This window comes from Lycium ferocissimum, unplaced genomic scaffold (assembly GCF_029784015.1).
Source record: "Lycium ferocissimum isolate CSIRO_LF1 unplaced genomic scaffold, AGI_CSIRO_Lferr_CH_V1 ctg763, whole genome shotgun sequence".
Lineage (NCBI taxonomy): Eukaryota > Viridiplantae > Streptophyta > Magnoliopsida > Solanales > Solanaceae > Lycium > Lycium ferocissimum.
In genome coordinates this window covers 91,122-114,162 of record NW_026726873.1, presented here as the reverse complement: position 1 = coordinate 114,162, position 23,041 = coordinate 91,122, and the positions used below count along the sequence as shown (strand labels likewise).

At 37.6% G+C, this 23,041-nt stretch overlaps 1 protein-coding gene and 1 long non-coding RNA gene across 3 annotated transcripts in view; both read right to left on the bottom strand.

Moving 5' to 3' along the window:
* LOC132045674 (DNA polymerase delta small subunit-like) overlaps nucleotides 1-17,699 on the bottom strand; it is a 44,719-nt gene extending 27,020 nt beyond the window's left edge. The window contains exons 1-14 of one of the 2 annotated variants that reach the window (XM_059436244.1): nucleotides 17,559-17,699; nucleotides 17,327-17,456; nucleotides 16,665-16,771; nucleotides 16,425-16,551; nucleotides 16,112-16,219; nucleotides 15,275-15,390; nucleotides 15,092-15,175; nucleotides 12,829-12,888; nucleotides 4,566-4,634; nucleotides 4,412-4,483; nucleotides 4,205-4,296; nucleotides 4,001-4,128; nucleotides 3,631-3,732; nucleotides 3,495-3,562 (exon numbers count right to left, since the gene is read on the bottom strand). In XM_059436244.1, the coding sequence (XP_059292227.1) occupies nucleotides 3,495-3,562; nucleotides 3,631-3,732; nucleotides 4,001-4,128; nucleotides 4,205-4,296; nucleotides 4,412-4,483; nucleotides 4,566-4,634; nucleotides 12,829-12,888; nucleotides 15,092-15,175; nucleotides 15,275-15,390; nucleotides 16,112-16,219; nucleotides 16,425-16,551; nucleotides 16,665-16,771; nucleotides 17,327-17,456; nucleotides 17,559-17,627 (1,332 nt within the window). In that variant the 5' untranslated portion in view covers nucleotides 17,628-17,699. The remainder of the gene's footprint in view (nucleotides 1-3,494; nucleotides 3,563-3,630; nucleotides 3,733-4,000; nucleotides 4,129-4,204; nucleotides 4,297-4,411; nucleotides 4,484-4,565; nucleotides 4,635-12,828; nucleotides 12,889-15,091; nucleotides 15,176-15,274; nucleotides 15,391-16,111; nucleotides 16,220-16,424; nucleotides 16,552-16,664; nucleotides 16,772-17,326; nucleotides 17,457-17,558) is intronic. The other variant, XM_059436245.1, reaches the window with a different exon arrangement.
* Nucleotides 7,502-9,042, bottom strand: LOC132045676 (uncharacterized). Its single transcript, XR_009412504.1, has 2 exons — nucleotides 8,926-9,042; nucleotides 7,502-8,895 (listed from the first exon to the last, which is right to left on the bottom strand). It is a non-coding gene; the product is annotated as an uncharacterized LOC132045676 (long non-coding RNA).
* Nucleotides 17,700-23,041: the final 5,342 nt, after the last annotated feature.

Below are 23,041 nucleotides of genomic sequence, written 5' to 3'. Positions count from 1 at the left end.
ACTTTTTTATTTCCTGAGAATGAGTGTAAGTCGAGAAAAAAATGGGAATTCCATGTCATGTGATCACTAGCCCCTGAATCTATAATCCAAAAACTCACACCTGTTGAATTTGTACTCATAAAAACAGATGGTACAGTACCTGTTTGGGAAAAAGAACAAGTGGGAGTGGAAGGATCGGGTTTACTGGTTTGGAGTTGAGATTGGAGAAGTTTGTGCAGTAGCTCTAATTGCTCCTTGGTGAATGGTGGCACTTCTAGAGAAGGTTGCAGCCCGATTCTTCGCCGGAACTCTGAAAGGCCTGGCTGCCACGGTTGTCTGCCCCCTTTTCTTCCAGTTAGGCGGTTTCCCATGGATTTTCCAGCAGGTCTCACGAGTGTGCCAGTATTTTTTTGCAAAGATCACACCACGGCTTCTTTTTCTTGTCATTTTCATTTTTCGCAAAGAACTAGAGCAGAGGAATCTATATTTTTTCCTTCCAGATTAGACTCTAATTTTAGCATAACATTCCTCCTTGTTTCTTCTCGCCTAATCTCAGAAAAAGTTTCCCTCAAAGTGGGCAGTGGTTTTTTCCAAGAATTCGTGAACGAAGTTCATCAAATTCTTGGTTCAATCCCGCTAGAAATAGATATACCCTCTCATTTTCTTCTTTTTTCATTGCTTTTACACTATCCTTAGGACACTCCCATTCATCATTATAGCATTGATCTAATTCTTGCCATAAGGAAACCATCTCATTATAGTAAATAGTAACACCCTCCCCCTGCCTAGCTTTCCACAGTTTAATTTTTAATTCAAAAATCTGAGAAGCATTTTCTACGTCAGAATAAGTCTCTCTAACAGCCTCCCAAACATCCCTAGCAGTGGGAAGAAACAAATATGGTTTACCTATGGCAGCTTCCATGGAGTTTAGTAGCCAAGCAATTACCATTGAGTTTTCTGATCTCCAGGCATTCATTTTTGGGTCTCCTGGTTCAGGCTTTTTTGTCTCTCCAGTTAGGTGCCCAAGTTTTCCTCGACCATCAATAGCCAAACGACAGACGCGCCCATTCCAAATAATTCTTGCCATTCAGCTTGTGAGAAGTAAGCTGAAAAGACAAATGAGAGGAATCTCCGCCTTGGTTCATAGTTGTCTCGGTCGGAACTTTGTTAACAGAATTCTCGGCTTCTGTTGATGCCGCTGGCTGACGTTGCGCAGTAAATGCTGTTTTAGTCATGAGCAACACAAGAATAAAGCTGCTCTGATACCATGAAAGTTTTGGTACCAAAGTTGCATACTTTATTCATCTGTAGGGGTACAAATTTATAGTAGAAACAAACAAACAAACTAGCTATCTAATCCCTTGATTCTAGCAGATTTGATAATCAATGGATGATTTTATTTGATCTAATTTCCTAAAACATCCAATAGCATATCAGATCTGATTTTATCAGATCAATTAAGATCTTACAAAATCAGATCTGATCATAATCAGATATTCACAAATCAACGGTGTTCAAGATCACGTAATTAAACAGGCTAAGGATATTAATGAAAGGATAAGGGAGAATGGAAAAAGATTGATGTTCAATTGTGTAGCCTATTATGAAAATCTATTGATTCGAAGTTGACGCCTCAGTTTCGACTTGCTTTTTAATTTGGAAATAGCCTTGTGGGTTATACATAAATCATATCTGTCGTTTTTATAATGGAACTTCTCTTAAAAAATAAGGTTTGGAAATGTTTACCTGTCTTGGACAGGTCAGGCAGTGATGAGTTGATCCCTGCTACTACAAATTTTGAGAAAACATTTGGAGCAGCGTCAGAAGATGTTTTTAGTTTTGACACTTGTTAGGCTTCCATCTGAACTTGACTCGGTGCATGAACAAATCCTGGCTAGCCCTATTGTCCAATGGATAATTTGTTCTCTCAATTATTATGGATCGCTTATTTCATCTAGGCATACAGTGACATCAACAAACTCTTCTTTTCAGTCAGACTGGAAATTGGAATGGATGTCGTTCTGGGAAAACTCAGTCAAGATGTAGCTATTGTAACAAATTGAGCTGTACTTTTTTTTTTATTGGTAACAAATTGGGCCATATTTGTGAGTTGTGCTATTATTATTATTATTATTATTTTGAAACTGGTAACGATATATTCCTCAGCTATTTAGATGGTCGACCTTTCAGAAATGCTCATCGTTGCTAAAACTGAATCCACCGGTAACAGAAGGAACATCGGGGCTACTCACCTGATCTCTAACGGCGCCTCATGTCCACCTATGTTACCTCTTTGAAAGTCAACCCTACTTTGAACCCTCCTCTTCTAAGCAACTCGACATTATAAGGTTTTACTGATTCCACCATTGTCTATCCTTCCGCTCCACTTTCTACTGCTCTATCTCCTACAGCTCCACCTCCCCCACTCTTGACTTCTCATCGTCGTCTGCACTCTTCAACCGGTCCAGACAATTCACGCGCAACACCAAATTCTTTCTCTGGTGCGGACTTGTCTCCAGAGAGTACTCCAGTTGCACTCCGAAAGGTATTTGTTCTACTCGTAACCCTAATCCAATCTATACTTATCTAAGTTATCATCGATTGTCACCACCTCATTATGCCTTTGTATCATCACTAAAATTTGTTTCCATCCACAAGACAACAGGTGAAGCTCTTCCTCATCAGGTTGGCAACAGGCTATGATTGAGAGGTGTTTGTCTTACACTCTAGTGGTACCTAGGAGCTTGTTCCTCTATATTTGGATAAGTACAATTGGTTTTCGTCAAGAAGACAAGTCTTTAAAGGAATGGACTATAAAGAAGGGTAAGACTATGATAACAAAAGAAGAATTCGACACATCCATTTCTATGTGTTCACGACATACACTCATCCATTTTAATGTTAGTGTATAACACTCGTCCTTGAATTTAACTATTTAAAAAGCTTTTAGACAACTAGATAATGGTTAAATTAACATAAAATGATAAATATCCGTCAAACAATAATTCTTGAAGAACTGATAGTCCCTCCTTCCCAATTTATGTGCCACCATTTGACTAGGCACGGAGTTTAAGAAAGAAAGGAAGACTTGAAATTTGCGGTTCAAAACAAGCCTTAGATATTTGTGTGGCTGTAAATCATCCCATAAAGTTAAATTGTTTCTAAATATAGAAAAGTGACATTCTTTATGGGACAGACTAAAAAGGAAAGTATACCACATAAATTGGGACAGAGGGAGTACAAATTAGCAAGTGCATATCAATTAGCACCATAAATCTCCACCTCCAGATGAAATATATTGGAAAAATAGAATTTATTAAGCATCCAATTCATGTTTCAAAGAGAGACATATCCATTATGCAGAAAAAGTTAATTTCTCTTTCAAAACAGAACTTTTTTCTGTAGTTTCCTTCATTGCAAGAACAGTTAGAACTTAGAAGAGGCTATATAATTGATAAACTAATGCTAATGTAAACATGCTGAGGAGATAGCTGATAAAAAGAGTGGAGGCTTACCACCACTGCGACTCCAGTATCTGCAAATCTAGGAATGCAAATAAGCCTTACCATCTGCCCTTCTGATCCTGCAGACAGTACTAATGATCACATACATTCTCTAGAAACTTTAACAATTAAAAAATTCAGAACATACCTTTTATCAAGCGAGATTCATATTTATCCTGATTGCCAACAAAATAAACATGAGGACATGTTTCGACATAGAAAGGATCCCTATCAGTGAAAGGATAGCACCCTGCAAATGTAATGGGATGAATATGCCAACTAGCTAGAAGAAATATATGCAATCAAATTGAAGTGTAAACCCTTCAAAGAACAAAAATGGTCATTTTTATAGCTCTTTCTTTTCCAAGATCATATAGTATGTGTCATCAACTCGATTTGCAATCTAAAAGCATGAATTTGTAAAATCCAAAAAATATACTGGGCAGAGTAGAAATCTTTAGGCATGGAAACCACAATCATAAGAATTTCCAAGCGTAGCAAAGGCAAAAAGTTTTGACCAAGGGTGTTTGGTGCTGTTGGTGCTAGATGTCTCCACTTCAATGTCCTCTCCATAAATTCAATATTGTTGTTTGCCTCCGAATACTTGCCAAGATCATCAATATTTTGACCAGATGTACCTAGGAACCTGAAGATCATGCAATAACCATATGAACAATGAACAAATTTCTTTAAAACAGAACTGATCAATTATTGAATCTTACCTGATGTTGTCAAGTTCAAAGCAATGTGGATTCGTGCAAGATCTGAAAGTGTTATAAGCTGATGATCCAGGGAAAAGGATTCTATGGAGAGGCTGAAATTTTACAGATGATCACTGATAACCAATTAAACCTCTGAAAATCTAAAGAAAATGACTTAAGGAAATGATCTGACTGGTAGTATTCAAACATGGGCGAAGCAAGAAACACCTGCTGTGGCAGGGCAAAATTTGCTGGATCTCTGGACCCTGGCATTATATCCAAAGGTATACTTGCTGCAATCTGTAAAAGGAGAAGAATCACGTTCTGAACCTATATTGTACAGTTTGCACTAGCATATTGGTTCCAATTTAGGATAAGAAACCTGAGTTAACAAAATATCAAGCTCTTTAATCGGCTCAAACAATCTGGACTGGTCCTTTGAACCCAAATTCTGCAACACAATCAAGTTTTGTTAGTGTCTTGATGGAGATGGAAACTAGTCATCTGCAGTTCCAAGCTAATTCAAATTAAAGAATTTGCAGCACATGGAAAAAGAACTTCCTTTTATTATCATTTTTTTAGGGGAAGACCAGAGCAAAAATCTAATGAACCGAAGACATGAGTCCACTAAAATGATCATGTACTAATTACATACTAATATCTTGAATCTTTTGAGTAAGTATCAATTTGCGCAACTATCAAAGGTTCAACAGATTCAAGATCCAAATGCAGCTAACTTAATAACAATAATAGAACCAAGACCTAATTTTGTATTCTTAATAAGTAACTATTACTGGAACATTTTCAACTTTCTACGTCACTGTATTGTTTGTTTTTCTAGAAAGAGGTAACTTGTATTCATATCAAAAAAATTAGCATGGTGCTGATGAAAGCCTTTACCACAGAGCCAAAAAAGGAAGGGGACTGTACCTGACTAATTACATTCTTTACACTTTGCCTATAAAATCTACCAAATCTCCTATTTTCCCCAAATCTTGTTTACACCAAAAAAAAAAAAAAAAAAGAAGAGGCTCAGGCAGTTCATTTTCACTTTCTGGATGGAGCTGCTTTTATCTTCAAAATATCTTGTGTTTCTCTCCTTCTAAATTGTCCACCATATACACGATGGGATGGTCTGCCACCAATCTTCCTCTGCCTCTCTTCTTCCAATTTCCTTCCACTTGCACAAAAGTTCTAGAGTAGTGTTAGGCAGCACCCACTCACTCCTAAGATACAAAGAACAAGTGCCACAAATTTGCAGTTGTCTCGCAACGTAGAACAAATGCTCATTACTTTCTGCATTTTTCCCACAGAGTAGGCATCTTGAGAAAATCTGAAGACCTCTTCTTTGTAAAATCTCGTGTTAGGCAAGCCTTCCTTGTGACCAACCAAGTAAAACATGAACCGTAAGTGGAATTTTTTGACTTCCCAAATAAGCTTCCAAGGCCAAACCATTGTCAAAGAATCAACTTTGTTCTTGTTCCAGATTTCCATTACTCTGATTTAACAATGAAAAACCCTTTACTAAACAACTTCCAAACTGGCTTGTCTGGAACATTTGAGGTTCGTGTGAAAGTAGTCAGAACCTAAGCCATACTTGTGACTTCCAATTTCCCAGTCATTCAGATCCTCCTGAACATTAGGTCCCAACCTTGCTCAGTCCAAACCTTGGAAACTTTAGCATCCTTTTGGAGACTAATAGGATATAAGTCATGAAATAAGAGTTTTAAGATTATTTTGCTCAATCCAGCAGTCTTCCGGGAAAGAAGTTTAAACACCATCACTAACCGTTATGCTCATGTTACCACTGCAATCAGGTCATAGCCTTCAAATGCTCTTCCAAACACTGTAGCCATAAGTAGTCTTCACCTTTTAGTTAATCAATTGGTTCATCAAGTTATACTTCTGAGTGATGAATCTCTTCCAGAAGGCCCTATCCTCAGTAGAAAACCTCCAAATCCACTTTTGAAGTAGACTATGATTGTGGATTCTGAGGTTCTTGGTTCCCAAACCACCTTGCTTTTTGCTAAGTGTCAGAATATCCCATCTCACCATATTATAACATCTCTTATCTTTGTTACCTTGCCAGAGGAAATCCCTTCTCAGTCTGTTGATCTTCTTCTCTATTATCCTAGGAATAGGAAAACAGAGACATCATATAGGTGGGAAAGACATCCATTACTGAATTTATAAGTGTCAGTCTATCCCTAGAGATAGATATCGACTTTTCCATCTTGCCAACTTTTTGTCACACCTTTCCAGAACTTCCTTCCACATCTCATCTGCTTTATTCTTAGCACCCAAGGGTATTCCCAAATACTTTGAGGGACCCAAGTTGATAGTCCAGATTCCCAACTATCCAGATTCCCAACTAAGTTCTGTAAATCATCCACCTGGTTAACTGGACATAAGAAACTCTTATTCCAGTTAACAAGGAGGCCAAAGATAGCTTCAAAGATGGTCAATATTGCCCTTAAATGCCTGATTAGGACCACGTTAGCCTCAAAAAGACCAAAGAATCATCTGCATATAGTAAGTGTGTTATCTCCATGTAATCACCTCTGTTACATTGGGCACCGAACCTAATCCACCCATTAGTATTGGTTTTTCTGATCATGTGGTTGAGTCCTCCATGGATGGTATAAAACGAAAGGGTGACATAGGGTCACCCTGCCTTAATCCCCCGTGAGATTGGACGAAACCTTCAGAACTTCCATTAATTAAGAGAAAATTTCACATTGAATATGTAGAATCTTATACAATTGATTCCACTTGTTGCTAAAACCCACGTCCCTCAGAATTATTATAAGAAAAGCCCAATTGACGTGGTCATAGGCCATTCCAATATCAAGGAATGTTCTGCATAAGGAATGTTTGTTGATTTGTGAATATCTGATTATGATCAGATCTGATTTTGTAAGATCTTAATTGATCTGATAAAATCAGATCTGATATGCTATTGGATGTTTTAGGAAATTAGATCAAATAAAATCATCCATTGATTATCAAATCTGCTAGAATCAAGGGATTAGATAGCTAGTTTGTTTGTTTGTTTCTACTATAAATTTGTACCCCTACAGATGAATAAAGTATGAAACTTTGGTACCAAAACTTTCATGGTATCAGAGCAGCTTTATTCTTGTGTTGCTCATGACTAAAACAGCATTTACTGCGCAACGTCAGCCAGCGGCATCAACAGAAGCCGAGAATTCTGTTAACAAAGTTCCGACCGAGACAACTATGAACCAAGGCGGAGATTCCTCTCATTTGTCTTTTCAGCTTACTTCTCACAAGCTGAATGGCAAGAATTATTTGGAATGGGCGCAGTCTGTTCGTTTGGCTATTGATGGTCGAGGAAAACTTGGGCACCTAACTGGAGAGACAAAAAAGCCTGAACCAGGAGACCCAAAAATGAATGCCTGGAGATCAGAAAACTCAATGGTAATTGCTTGGCTACTAAACTCCATGGAAGCTGCCATAGGTAAACCATATTTGTTTCTTCCCACTGCTAGGGATGTTTGGGAGGCTGTTAGAGAGACTTATTCTGACGTAGAAAATGCTTCTCAGATTTTTGAATTAAAAATTAAACTGCGGAAAGCTAGGCAGGGGGAGAGGGGTGTTACTATTTACTATAATGAGATGGTTTCCTTATGGCAAGAATTAGATCAATGCTATAATGATGAATGGGAGTGTCCTAAGGATAGTGTAAAAGCAATGAAAAAAGAAGAAAATGAGAGGGTATATCTATTTCTAGCAGGATTGAACCAAGAATTTGATGAACTTCGTTCACGAATTCTTGGAAAAAACCCACTGCCCACTTTGAGGGAAACTTTTTCTGAGATTAGGCGAGAAGAAACAAGGAGGAATGTTATGCTAAAATTAGAGTCTAATCTGGAAGGAAAAAATATAGATTCCTCTGCTCTAGTTGCTGCGAAAAATGAAAATGACAAGAAAAAGAAGCCGTGGTGTGATCTTTGCAAAAAAATACTGGCACACTCGTGAGACCTGCTGGAAAATCCATGGGAAACCGCCTAACTGGAAGAAAAAGGGGGCAGACAACCGTGGCAGCCAGGCCTTTCAGAGTTCCAGCGAAGAATCAGGGCTGCAACCTTCTCTAGAAGTGCCACCATTCACCAAGGAGCAATTAGAGCTACTGCACAAACTTCTCCAATCTCAACTCCAAACCAGTAAACCCGATCCTTCCACTCCCACTTGTTCTTTTTCCCAAACAGGTACTGTACCATCTGTTTTTATGAGTACAAATTCAACAGGTGTGAGTTTTTGGATTATAGATTCAGGGGCTAGTGATCACATGACATGGAATTCTCATATTTTCTTGACTTACACTCCTTCTGCAGGAAATAAAAAAGTCAGAGTTGCTGATGGTTCCTTCTCAGCAATTGCTGGAAAAGGGACAATCAAATTAACCCCTCATTTGACTCTTTTTGATGTCCTTCATGTTCCAAAATTGTCTTGCAATCTTGTGTCCATCAGCAAATTGACTCGAAACCTTAATTGTCGTGCTATCTTTGACTCTACTTCATGTGTATTTCAGGACAAGGTCTCGGGGAGGACGATTGGCAATGCTAGAGAGTCTGAAGGTCTCTATTTTCTTGAAGATGGTGACAAATCAGCAAATTTTAGTTCAACTTGTTTGAATTCTGTTCTAGTTGATAATAAAGTCATGTTATGGCACTATAGACTTGGTCATCCTAGTTTTCATTATTTGAAACTCTTGTTACCTCAGTTATTTATGAATAAAAGTCCATCTTCTTTCCAGTGTGAATTTTGTGAAATGGCTAAACACCGACGCTCATCTTTTTCTTCCCAAAAATACCATGCCACAAAACCCTTCAAGTTAATCCATAGCGATGTTTGGGGACCTTCTAGGGTAGCAACTGTAAATGGAAAAAGGTGGTTTGTGAGTTTCATAGATGATCACACTAGACTAAGTTGGGTGTACCTATTGAAAGACAAAAGGGAAGTAAAACATATGTTTGAGGCTTTTTATGTTATGGTTGAGACACAATTTAATGAGAAGATTCAAATATTTCGGAGTGATAATGGGAGAGAGTTTTTTAATGACCAGCTAGGCAATTTTTTCACTTCCAAGGGAATAGTGCACCAAAGTTCTTGTCCTGATACACCCCAGCAAAATGGAATAGCCGAGAGAAAAAATAGGCATCTTATGGAAGTAACCAGAGCCCGTTATTATTCACAAGTGGAGTCCCTAAATTTCTTTGGGGAGAAGCTATTTTGACAGCCACCTATCTTATTAATAGGATGCCTTCCCGTGTTCTAGATTTTAAAACCCCTTTCAGTATGTTCAAGACATACTTTCCTACTTCTAGATTGACTACGATCTAGCTTTGAGAGTTTTTGGGTGTAGTGTATTTGTTCATGCTCATGATCATAATAGGAGTAAACTTGATCCACGTCCTAAAAAATGTGTTTTTGTTGGCTATACTCCTAGTCAAAAGGGATACAAGTGTTATGACCCAAATTCTAGGAAGATCATTGTCACAATGGATGTCACTTTTTTTGAATCTCAATTGTTTTTTGGAACTCATCTTCAGGGGGAGAAACATAGTGAAGATTCGAGGGATAATAAGGAACCTCTTGACCTCGTGTGTGACAAACAAAATGATCCAGGTTTTATCATAGACACCGGAAATAGTACTTTTGGTAATAACAACCATGAGAAGGTAAGAGATCACGACTTAAATAATGAAAATGAAAAAAGCGAGTCAATAGAGCCTTTTCATGATACAATTAATGACAAGAACGGGGAACAAACAAGGGAATTACGGGTTTACTCGAGAGAAACCGGAACCAAGAAAAGAGACTAAAGACTCTCATCGTAACCAAACGTCCGCCCGCAAGATCTCGGCGAGATACAAGGTAATTCTCCAAAACCTAACTCCGATTTACCCCTTGTTACTTTAGACCTTGATCTTCCGATTGCCAAACGTAAAGGGGTAAGAAAAGCCACCAACCATCCCATGTCAAATTTTGTGTCATATAGAAACTTGTCCCTTCCTATGTAGCTTTTCTTTCTCAATTATCCGGAATGGAGATACCGAGAAATGTGCGGGATGCTTTGAAAGTTCCCGAATGGAAGGAGGCAATTCTAGAGGAGATGAACGCTCTTGATAGAAATGAAACACGGGAAATGGCGGAACTACCACGCGGAAAGAAAACGGTGGGGCTGCAGTGGGTGTTCACTATCAAGTTTAAATCAGATGGGTCCCTAGAGAGGTATAAGGCGCGTACGGTAGCAAAAGGGTTCACTCAAACCTACGGGATTGACTATCTCGAAACGTTTGCTCCGGTTGCCAAGTTGAACTCAATCGGGGTTCCGTTTAACCATTGATGCCAACCTTGATTGGCCACTCAACAACTAGATGTGAAGAATGCATTCTTGAATGGAAAACTCGAAGAAGAAGTCTACATGGATCCTCCTCCAGTTTTGAAGAAAGGTATGGACCTAGAGTGTGCAAGCTAAAAAAATCTCTCGCGGCTCAAACAATCTCCAAGAGCTTGGTTTGAGAGGTTTACTCGGTTGTGAAAAACCAAGGATACACTCAAGGGCAAGCAGATCATACCATGTTCATTCGACATTCACTTGAGGGAAAGACAACTATCCTAATAGTGTATGTTGATGATATCATACTTACAGGAGATGACTTGTCAGAAATAAAAAAAATTAAAAATCAGTTGGCCACGGAGTTTGAGATCAAAGATTTGGGCCAATTGAAATATTTTCTTGGCATGGAAGTAGCGAGATCAAAAGAAGGCATTATGGTGTCACAAAGGAAGCATGTGCTAGATCTTTTGAACGAGACGGGGATGAGTGGTTGTCGTCCAAATTGAAACACCTATTGATCCGAATATAAAATTCGAATACAAAGAAGGAAATTCAATTGACCAAAGTCAATATCGAGAGATTAGTGGGAAAGTTGATCTACTTGTCACACACGCTCGGCGGATATAGCTTTTCTTTGTAAGCTTAGTCGGTCAATTCATGCACTCTCCAAAGGAAGAGCACCAGGAAGCGGTCTATAGGATTCTAAGATATCTGAAAAGTTCACTGGGAAAGGGTTGTTTTTCAAAAAAAAACCAACGAAGGAGCATTGAAAGCTTTACGGATGCGGATTGGGCAGGTTCTACTGCGATGGGAGGTCTACGTCCGGATATTGTACATTTATCTGGGGGAAATCTCGTGACTTGGAGTAAAAAGCAGAATGTCGTAGCCCGTAGTAGTGCCGAAGCGAATACCGATCTATGGCTCATGGGATGCGTGAGATGATTTGGCTCAAGAAGATGATGGAAGATCTAAAAAAACCATTTGCTCTACCAATGAAGTTGTCTTGTGACAACAAAGCCGCCATAAGTATTGCTCACAATCCAGTTCAACATGATAGAACAAAGCATGTTGAAGTGGATAGGCACTTCATAAAAGAGAAGATTGAAGAAGGAAGTGTGTGCATGCCTTTTGTCCCAACAAATAAGCAGATTGCGGATGTTTTCACAAAAGGACTCTTTAAACCAAAATTTGAAATTCTTGTAAGCAAGTTAGGCATGACAGATATTTACATGCCAACTTGAGGGGAGTCTTGATTTGTGAATATCGATTATGATCATTATGATTCGATTTTGTAAGATCTTAATTGATCGATAAAATCAGATCTGATATGCTATTGGATGTTTTAGGAAATTAGATCAAATAAAATCATCCCTTGATTATCAAATCTGCTAGAATCAAGGGATCAGATAGCTAGTTTGTTTGTTTGTTTCTACTATAAATTTGTACCCCTACAGATGAATAAAGTATGCAACTTTGGTACCAAAACTTTCAATGTTCTCAATCAATCTAGGCTCAACTACCATCTCATCATGTCCATGGATATTAATGAACCTCCCCAGCTTGTCAGCTATGGAATTCCACCCTGAGTTAAATGTCAGCTCAGGAATTATTAAAACTGACCTCTTTTCCCTGTATATTAATGAGACTAATATACCGGCCAAACCTGTTGTAGTTTCTTAAGCAAAACATCTCAGAGAGCTTGTCCTTTGTCTCTTCCATCTTCTTACCATATTACATTCACCTTGGATGCCTCTCTCAAGATATGGGCAATCCAAACCATTGTCCTGCTGAAGGTTGTTCTTATGATGAAGTTGTTGCTTCTCTCTGTCCACTCATAGCATGTTTCTGTTGTCCCTGAGGATCTTGTTATATCATACGACTTGAAACCCAGTGCAAAATAAATGCCATTTTCCCGTCAAGTCTGAAAGAAGAGAGAAAAAAGAGGGAAAAGGAAGAGAAAAGAAAGGTAGATGTTTTCCCATGATTAGAATGATCACCGGACTAGGAACAGACTTCCATTTCTGATTCTGGAACATTGTCTCGAGAAATGTGCCTGGGGGCTTTTTTTGTGATTATTGGACTTTAGTTCTGGATACTTCACTGTAATATTTGTTTTTTTAATGAAGTTCACTGTCATATTTGTTAACTACCATGATGACAGATATATTTGAATAACAACGTGCAGTCACTAATGAAGTCGATCGTTGATGCAAGAACAAAAATACACAATGAAGATATGGTGCAAGGAATTCAAGATGTACAAGAATATGAGCCTTACTTGTCCAAAGGAGATGGACTTGTGAAAGGCAAACCACTTCCAAGAAGGGGGAAGATGAAACTGCCAAAATTCAATGAAGAAAAGATCACTCCTACAAAGGGAATATTTCAGAAGCCCTCACTCAAGGAAGAAACATCTTCTGAATATGGCAACACCGGATAGAAGGCCTTGATTCTAGGAGTTGAAAAAAGGGCAGATCTTCAATACAAGGCTTCCTTCTTTCCAGTGGAAGCTATGTCTATGAGCACTTTAAAGGAGGCCCTTTTTCCCAAAGGCCAAATCAAGGTTGAACCAAGACTACATTCAGGATTGAGTACAAAGTCAAAAAGGGCGCTGGACCATAATCAAAGACAAGGATCATACAAGGAATCTCAAATGTAATCAAGCAAGTCAAATACTGATTTCCAAAGCAAGAAACCGGTAAAATTAATGAGGACTAACAGTCAGAAAATTCAAGAGGAAGATCTTAGAAAAGGGGTATAAAAGAGAATCGGCAACGACATAAAGTACACAGCTTACTCCAGAAAACTCTCTTGTGCTTCTAAATACATTTTAACACTGTAGTGACGTACAAAGTGAGAAAAAAAGAAAGCGGTTTGTGTGGATTTCTATTTTTTTTTTTATTTTATTTTTTTTTTTTTTGGTAATCGAGTGAAAACTGAAGGGTGTGTTCGTTGTTGGTGATCGAGTGAAAACTAAATGATGGTGAACGTTAATGGTGATTGAGTGAAAACCAACTTAGTCATGTTGGTGGTGAGCACTAGAAAACCATCCAAGTTGTCGTCAAATTAAAAAAATCCTCGAAGTGCTCTAAATATAACTCACTTGTGACCCAAGGGAACTAGACTAGGCACACAGTTGTGATCTGAAAAAGCATAAAGTTCCTTGTCTCTTTCTATTTCTACATATTTTTTGTTGTCCAGGTATATTTCCACATATTTTTACTTACTTAATTTGAATAAATAACCAGTATCTTCTGCAGTTCTTGAACCTCAGTATAAAGTCGGCTTAATCAGACTAAGTCGACTAAATTTTATTTGCATATAACCCCCAACCCCCCCCCCCCCCTCCTGTGTTTCCAACATTCTCCTTCACCATATAATACCTTAATGTAAATAATGATTTAGCTGAAAAGCTGAACCAAAGTCTAACATCTAATTTCAATCACTAGAGAAGAAAGAAAAATTATGTAACTTCAAGGACTTGAGGGTGTTCAACAGGGCTAGGTAAATGGATTTGGAGGTTTGAAGTGGAAGAGCCAGTATTATGGAGAAGTGTTATCACAGAAAAAGATGGCACTCAACAAGAAGATTGGATATCAGCAAGTTTAGTATACCATATAAGGTAGCTCTTTTGAAAAGCAATATGAAAGTGTAGGAGAAGTTTTATAGCAATATCCGATGTAGAATCAAAGATTGCGCCAACACATACTTTTATGTACTGGTTTTGAGTGTTAAAATATCTTGTCGGCAAAGGCAGATGGAAAATTCTATTGAATATACAGTTTAGGTATATGTTAGGAGAAACCTTCCAGACTGAGAGGTCGAAAAGGTTAACAATCTTCTCAGGCTATTGTATAAATAGAAAATGTGAATAACGAATGAAGAACTTGGGAATAGGAGGAACAGTGGAAATAATGTCTAGTTAGACCATTTTACCGTGGACTGATGTCAGTGAAGGAATGGGAGTTCCCCTATTCATCAGTAAGGATCCTTTGGAACCATTTCGGAACAATTCATTAAAACTAAATTATTTGTCTTTAGGTAAATTAGGGCTCTCTAAAACTATATAGTTTCTCTAAATCTCATTCAACCCTACACTGACATAGAGGTTTCTAACTAAACTGAACGACTGGAGAAAACTGGATCTAATGCAAGTGCAACAACAAGTCTTGACACCAACCAGTTACTAGTGTTGTTTCTTGTTGAGTTCATTTTTTCCATTTTCTAATGAGCAAAACCAGACTAATTAATGTAGCACTTATAATCACAGAGCATTTGAATTGACGCATTAAAACAAGAAATTGCTCAAATATGCTTTTTGGTATTTAATCTACATCTGGAACAGCAAAATGCTCCTCCTGTTTTTATCAACAAGTTTGAAGCCAGAGAGAAGTGTTAGCAATTCTGGAATGTGACTGCAAAAAATCCTCCTCTATAATGAGAGGTAACAATTCTCTGAGGTATACATGGGAAAAGATAATGGATGGATAAGGGATGGGTAGTCAGAAGTTTGCTAAAAGGACAAAAGTAAAGATTAGTACCTGTCCATTGAGAAGTCCATGAGGAACTTCAACAGAGTTTCCAGCAATAACAACTTGAACTATTTGAGCTGCAATATTTTGTTCCTTTTCAAGTGGCACATTTACAGGAAAGCATAATATTAGCTAGATTGTCATGTATCGAATACTTATTAGTAGAAAGTAAAGCATAGAATACTATTGAACCTTCTCATCTCCTAAATGTCCAGTAATGTGGTCAACAAAAAGTTGAAACTGGAGAGGATTAGAAGAGCTTCTCCCAACAGTCAAACCAGATATGAAAACCACATATTTATCTTCACCTGTTAAATCCAACAGAAGATGTTTGGTTATGTTCCAGGAAAAAAAAAGGAACTGGAAAAAAAATACTCTTTCCTTGTCTAACAACCTTTTAGTTATGAAAAAGAATCATATTTAATTGATTATGCAATTCCACTGAGCTTCATAGTTCACATGGACAGGGTGATGAAAATTCAGAAATGATCCCATACATAGATGAGACATTAACAACAAGAAAATCAAGACACCTTGTTTACTGATGCTGTCTAAGAAACAGATATATTCTTTATAATTGAGTCAGCAACACGTGAAGTAGCTACCGTAATACAGAGAGGTGACTGAGTAGTAAGGGGACCTTGTAGAAAGTGAAGGTCCAGCAAGATATTAGAGACGTGAAAGGAAATAAACTTAACTAGACAAAAATGGCCAGAATTTTAAAATCAAATATGCCAAGCTTAAATGATGTGTTGAACAGGATCTGATCTATTTCCACTATTGAAATTTACATTGTTCTCATACAATAAAGCATAGGTTTCAACAAAACAATCTTAGGAGAAAGAGTAGGCTAAAATAAAGTAATTTTTAGCTCAACTTTTTGTGCAGAAACTTATATGATGGCCCCAGGTGTGCCAATCAGAGATCTAAAATGAAAAAATGCTGCCTGTATAGATGCAGTATTCGATGAACACAAGCACAGATCACGAGATAATGTCATTGACAACTAAAAACGGAGAAGTTAGGTACCTAATTGAATTGGTCGCTCTATTTGCTGTGGTAGGCCAGCCTCTAGAATATCTTCAACCAAAAAGTCACCAGCACTAGTTTCTTTTCCATGCAATGCAATAATATTACCTACGAAACATTCACATATATAAAAGCAATTCATTTCTTGGGCCAACTAACTTACCCATGCAAAAGGGAGAAAAAGCAACGTCAGTCAACGACTACATCTTCAGCCAAAAATGTCATTAGAAAAAAGCTAAAAGGCAAATCGTACAACCAAAATCAGTTACACGACAGTCCAACCAAATGACAGGATTGAGCTAAAGCTACTCACCTGTTACATATGTAGACGGCAAAAGCAAAGAACCGCTTAGTTTGACTCTTCCGCTTTCATCTTCCAGAACTAAACTATCATCTGGATGCGTAAAGTTATGACGCTGTACAAGCGGTGAAGCAGATCGCTGTACAACCAAGTTTGATTATTAATTGCTTAAAGAAGGGAGATGTTTGCACAAGAAAGGTTCTAAAACATTAGATAGGAAAATCAACAGGTTGTGTGATCAATGTTTTATACCTCCTTAGAGTACTCATCAAGAATAGAAGGTTTAAGCTTCATGTGCTTGTAGAGAGTCCCAACTATAATGCATTCTTTGCCTTCCTCTAATCTCAGAACAGTACAGACTGCAAACAGATACAGTAATGAAGGAAACAAAACACAAGGAAAAATCTAATATTTGATACTGTAAATGTTCTAAGCAACAATAAGCCAGCTCTAAATGATGCTACAGTAACAAGTGGAAATCCCAGATTTCTCTTTCTTGAGTTTCCACCTTGTGTTCTGAGGAATAAATTTAGCCACTTTTTGAAGATAAAATCACCATAGGATCACCAAAAGCTACAGTTAGATAATTAAACATAAACAAGGGAGATAAGGCAACAGAAAATAGGATGAATTGGTTACCAAAATGGGGGAGCTGAAAATTTTGAAACTCAGAGAATGCACATTTTGGTATTTGCAACATGTAAGGATCACCTGTGCATTTTATTCGTAAAACTGTATAATTTGTTGCCTTACAAAAATCAGCCTTGCAGTTGTGTTTTAAATTGTAGCACCCACCAAAATCACCAGATTAATGAAACACAAGTGGAAACTAAAATTATGAAAAAGCCAGCAGACCAAATTAAAGAAAAAATGTAAATGAGGTAAAAGAAGGAAGGGGGGTAAAGGGTAATTACCAGGTAAATGGGGTTTCCAGTTGGGAATGAGAGAGTAAAGGAGAGTACGCATCAAATGGAGCCTCGCAAAATATATTTGGCTGTACTGTTGACCTCTGTACACCTCCTTCTCAATCCCAAAACCCTCGTCCTGTTTTTGTCAAATTAATCAAATCATAAAATTGAAAACAAGAAGAGATATTTGCTCGAACCGAAAACCAAAGAAGGATGAAGGAGGAGGAATCATTCATACGAAAGATTGGTAAAGGCATTGTTTTCGCTGGAGAGGCTTCTTCTCTGAATCCACTTCCATTGATACCATGGCGGGAAAAATTACTCTTTTTCCGACTGCGTGCGCTACTGTATAAAGAAACCAAAGTTTCCCACTTGAGTTTATAAGATCCCCGTTTGTGCATAGATACTAAAATTAATTTTGGAGTTACGAGTTTGAATTGTGTTTGGCCATAATTTTTGAAATTATAGTTTTTGGTGAAATGTAATTGTAAAAAAATGAAAAATGTGAAAATTTTTTAAAAAATAAGTTTTTTGAGTTTTTGATATTCCGAAATACAACTTGATAACTTCAAGTTGTATTCGGAATTTTCATAGCCAAACGTTGATTTCGGAAAAAAATGAAAAAAAATTCCGGAATAAAGTGAATAATATTGATGGCCAAACGGGGGCTAAGACTTGGGTTTGGGCAAAAACAAAACAGCGGGTAAACTTAATACGAATAAGGGAAAAGGGCAAAAATGCCCCTCAACTATCCGATAACTTTGGGGGAAAAACACAAATAACCCCCAATTAATGTTTCTTTCTGAGCCTAGCCCTAAACTCTATATTACTGTAATAAACTTAAACTTTTTTAGCCGGATAAATAGCATGCTTCTTTCAATTTCTTGGTAACCCAGATTTGATCAATCAAAATGAAATTAAAACATAATTGTGATTCACTCAAATGAAAAAAGAAAATAACTTGCTGGAAAATGTATTTTTTGTTTTTACTAAATTCATTATTTTGAAAATCAAAATAGGTGTAATACATGTATAAATGACATATAATTGGCATATAAACACTATACATAGAGTATAAAATGATTATACAAGAGTAACCAGTGATTATATATCTTAAAATTTAATGTGTAATTTGTATAATCAATGTATAATTAATATATAATCAGTGTATAAACTAATTATACATTATCATATGATTATACACGAATATTAATCTAGAACCACATTGATTGCGAATTTGAAGAAAAAAAAAGGCAAATCTAAAAAGAAGAAGAAGAAGAAGATAGGATAATGCCTAATGGTCGAAGATGTGTAATTGAAGTGATAAACTATTCGAAAAGTTAAACACTTTCACAGAATAACTAAGCACCGTAACAATCTTAGTCATGGACTCTTCGTAGTTTCATATAAAAAAAGAACAATTCCTTTTGGTAAAAAACTGATGGCTGAGATAGATTTTACATTTTGGTAATGTGGATCCAAGTGCCGGGGTAGATATTCTTTTTCAACTTTGTGGATGAACAATGATTTTGAAGAGCTAAAGAAAGAGGCATCAAAAGAGAGAAACATCGAGCGGAGAAAGGGTCTTAGGGTTGGCAAAAAAAAGAAATTAAGTAGGCTAGTAAGTTTAAATTTGGTTGTTTTAAAAAAAGTGGGGTTATTTTAAGTTTTTTTACTATAATGGGCTATTAATTGGGTTAATTATTGATAACTTTTTGACATCCCTTCGAATTTGGTAACAAGAACCTTTTTGAATGGGCTTATAAGCATAAGTCAATTCTAACTAATGGTTTTTGGCTTAATTTTTTTATTTTGGCTTAAAAACACGTTTTTATCTTACTCAAATACTACAAAAGTGCTTAAAGTCATTTTGACTCAAAAGCACCTAAAATGAGTTAATCCAAACAGGCTCTAAATATTACCTTATTGTTAGTGAAATGGCTTATTTTTGTTAGGCTCAACTAAGTTTGACCTTATTGTTAGTGAAATTGCTTAAATTTGTCCCTCAATTATGAAAATATTTACCCCTAAAATGGTATAGTTAAATTTGTACACATGATTTATGGACACGCGAATTGAGTTGACCAAATTTAATAGATAAGAAACGTAATGTAGCAATATGATTAAACGACAAAATAGCAACAATTGAATAATTGAATAAGTAAACAAGAGCAACCTGAATTCCAGCATTGTAAGCTGGCAAAGCCGCCAAGAAAGCTGTTGAATTGAGCAATGCAATAATATAATGAAACTTAAGAGTGACCAAGAACTCCAAGAATTTCTAAGTATGAGTATGACGCTTTGTATACTAGTTAGAATTTGAATGCCCTTCAACAGGAATGCAAGGTCAAATTTATACCTACACTTCAAGGAATAAGATCTACGAATCACGCTCTCATTAAACCCAATATATGCCTATTATCAGGATTGAGTAACGGCTGGCAAAGTTCTGGCATTCCTCCGTAATGGTTGAACTCTATATCTTACCTTGCCCGGTCAAAATCCTATGCTCGGTTCCCCAAGCTATGACTCAGGTAACCGTTAGCTTGGAATGCTAACTGGACGAGCGCATGAGCTGGACCAAGCGTTGTTCCTGCTGACTCACGTCTGACCTATCGCTATTTTCATGTACTACTACCTGATTTGTCCACTCGTCAATTCCAGCTTCACCCCATGCAGATAGACCCCCAACTTGTCGGTCAGATGTGATCAGGAAGTGGAAAGGTTTTCCATTTCTTGGCAGGAAAGCATTCAAAAGGTTCTACACCATTTAATAAGATGCACGCCTCCTCGAATCAAATGCTTTGAACACCTTTCCTCTTGCAATTGAGCTAAGGGGTTGCCAATTAGCAAGGTAATGATGATTTTGATACCCAAAACTCATATAAACGTCTCTCTTCTTCATTTTTAACTCATCACCTTCAAAACTAGTTCGAAATCCTCTAAAACCTTCTTATCAATCATTCCGATTATCGGACTTAGCATTGGCTTGAATCTATTCCTCCTATTATTTTACAATTTTTTCTACCATGTCGTCACCATATCTGCCTATTATTGATGCCTTACAACCCTTTGTACTTGTCTTGTGTGCCAATAGGACAAGGTAGAGGGCTGCAGCCTGAAGGACTTTTAGAGCCACTACCAGTTGTGGAGCATCCATGAGAAAGCGTGACTATGGACTTTGTCACTTGTCTCCGACGGTTATGATAGTATTAAATGGTGGTCATGGACATATTTTCTAAGAATGCAACCTTCATGCCTACCTCACCAAGTTGCACAACCAAGAAAATCGCCAAGCTATTCTTTAAGTGTTACACCTCGTGTTTCGTCATCGTATCATAAGATGGCTAATATGCCAAGAAGGTAATTTCATGAGGTATTTAAATAATATGATAGTCATATGTTAAGTTTTGAAGTTAAACGGTTTATAATACGGAAGTCGACAATGGTCGTCGCAAGTTATGGTTGTAAATTTGCTGGAATTTAGGGTCAGATGTGGCACAACTTTTCGCTCAATCTACTAGGAGTTACAGGGTGAACCACCCAACAAATTGAAGATCTACGAGTCTAGTTTCCAGCGCATTTAACCGTTCATCGATACGACGTCGGAGTAGAAGGATATTTGCATTTCCGTCCAAAGGTGCAAACTGCCGCGGAACAGAGGGCATGGTCGGTGGCAACTTAAATCATCTCATATAATAAAGCCCCAAAACGAATTGGAACTTAATTTCTCCCAAACTCCAAACCCTAAACATCTCCTACACTCTCTTAGACCCTCCTCCATGAATCAAGACCAGATCCAAGAGCTAAACAAGTAAATACAACGTAAGTAATCACGTGGTACTCGTAGAATCGTCGTTTCGCTTTTCGGAAGGTTTCTTCAACTTGAAGTAATCTTGGTGCTGGTTTTTTTTTTCATAAATTAAGGTAAGTTTCCTGATCTTAATGATCCTCCTAAGCTACAAGTGTTTTACATAGAAATCGAAAGAAGAATTCCCTAGAACAAGTCCTTATGAATTTTATATGGAGGAATTGAACTACAAATGACTCTATAAACTTATGCCCGCAAGTTAGTCTACAAAATGTCTCAATGAAAGTTCCTATAAGTTATGAACCCGGAATTGATCCCGAATTGTGCATGTAATGTAGATGATCAGTTTTAAAGGATACGAGAGCTCGTGTGATGGGATTTGCTTCAACAACAAGGTATGTAGGGATTTCTATTCTCTTTGTGGCTTGCCTAGATTTCAAATGACCTTTCATTGAAAAGTTGTTCCGTAAACTTGGATCGATCGCGTTCCATGATAATTGAGCTAACCCATACTTTATCTATGACTTTTACCAAAGTATGTTCCACGTTCCATATTTCCTTTTGGTAATCGATTAAAAGACTTTCCGTTCAACTTGTGTCGATTATGTTCCAAAATGGTTAAGCTTACCCTTTTCTCATGAATAACTTGTATTGAAGTACTTTTCGCATTTCAGGTCCCTCTTGTTTATCGAATGAAGAATGATATTCGTTACGGTACTCTTCACGTCAAAGTTGAGTTGATTGTACTTCCTTTAATTGAGTTAATCCTTATCTTCTTGTCGATTGCTCAAAGGTGACAAACCTCCCGTTGGTACACTCTTTCTGATAAAAGTTGTGTCGATCATATTTCATAAGAGTTTTGCTAACTTCGGCTTCGTGTATAATTCATAACAAGATAATTCCCTGTACTTGTATTTCTTTGGCCTATTGATTAAGAATGATGAACATAGCGAAAATAACGATGGTCGGAGGATAACGACGATAGGTCACTCCGACTCTTTCCATGATATCTCTTCTGAGGTCGGTCTTGCATTGCACTTATATATATGTATTTGTTTTAATTACCAAGCCGCGCTATAGTTGGCCAGTAAGTGTCCCCCTAGATGTATTTCTTTCTTTATCGCACCGTGTCATAGACGGGCGGGTAGACACGTAGCTGTGCATGCTATTGATCAAGTTGGCCGAGATGATGTTATAATGATGAGCTCACCCCATAGAAGGATTTATTATTATAATATGATATGATATATGCCTCCACAGTGAGGAATGATTTTACAAGCATACATTTATATTCATGTCGTGGTTATGGTTTCCCTCAGTGGCCTTGTTCCAAGTTTCAGGTTGTCTTTACACCTCTTCTCATGTTGTTTACATACTTTGTGTTTATGCTTACCGCCTTACATACTCGGTACATCTTTCGTACTGATACCCTTTTGTGTGTTGTAATCATGCCCACAGATGCAGATAGCCAGGCGCAGTGCGCCTCCTCAGTAGTTGGTTGTCGCACTCCACTTTTCCGGAGTTGTTGGTCAGAGTCATTGGGTAGGATGCATGCATGTATGTGTACATATATATGTGTGTGTGTGTGTGGTTCTGGGTATGGCGGGGCCTTGTCTCGACCAGTTCACACATCTTAGTACTCTTTGAGGCTTTCAAACTATCAGTCAGTGCATATATGTTATGTTTGGCCTTGTCGGCCTTCTGGATAGTTGTCTTTCTTGGTTATAGCTTGTCGGCCTTAGATATGCATATATGTATTGTTGGGCCTTTCTGCTTGCAGATTGTCATGTTTTATTTTTACTATTGTCATGCAGTGGCCTTGTCTGCCTGCGGTTCATGTCATAGAGTTCAGATATCATAGTTGGTTCGCTCGGGCCTTCGGGTGCCGGCCACACACCTCACCCAGGGTT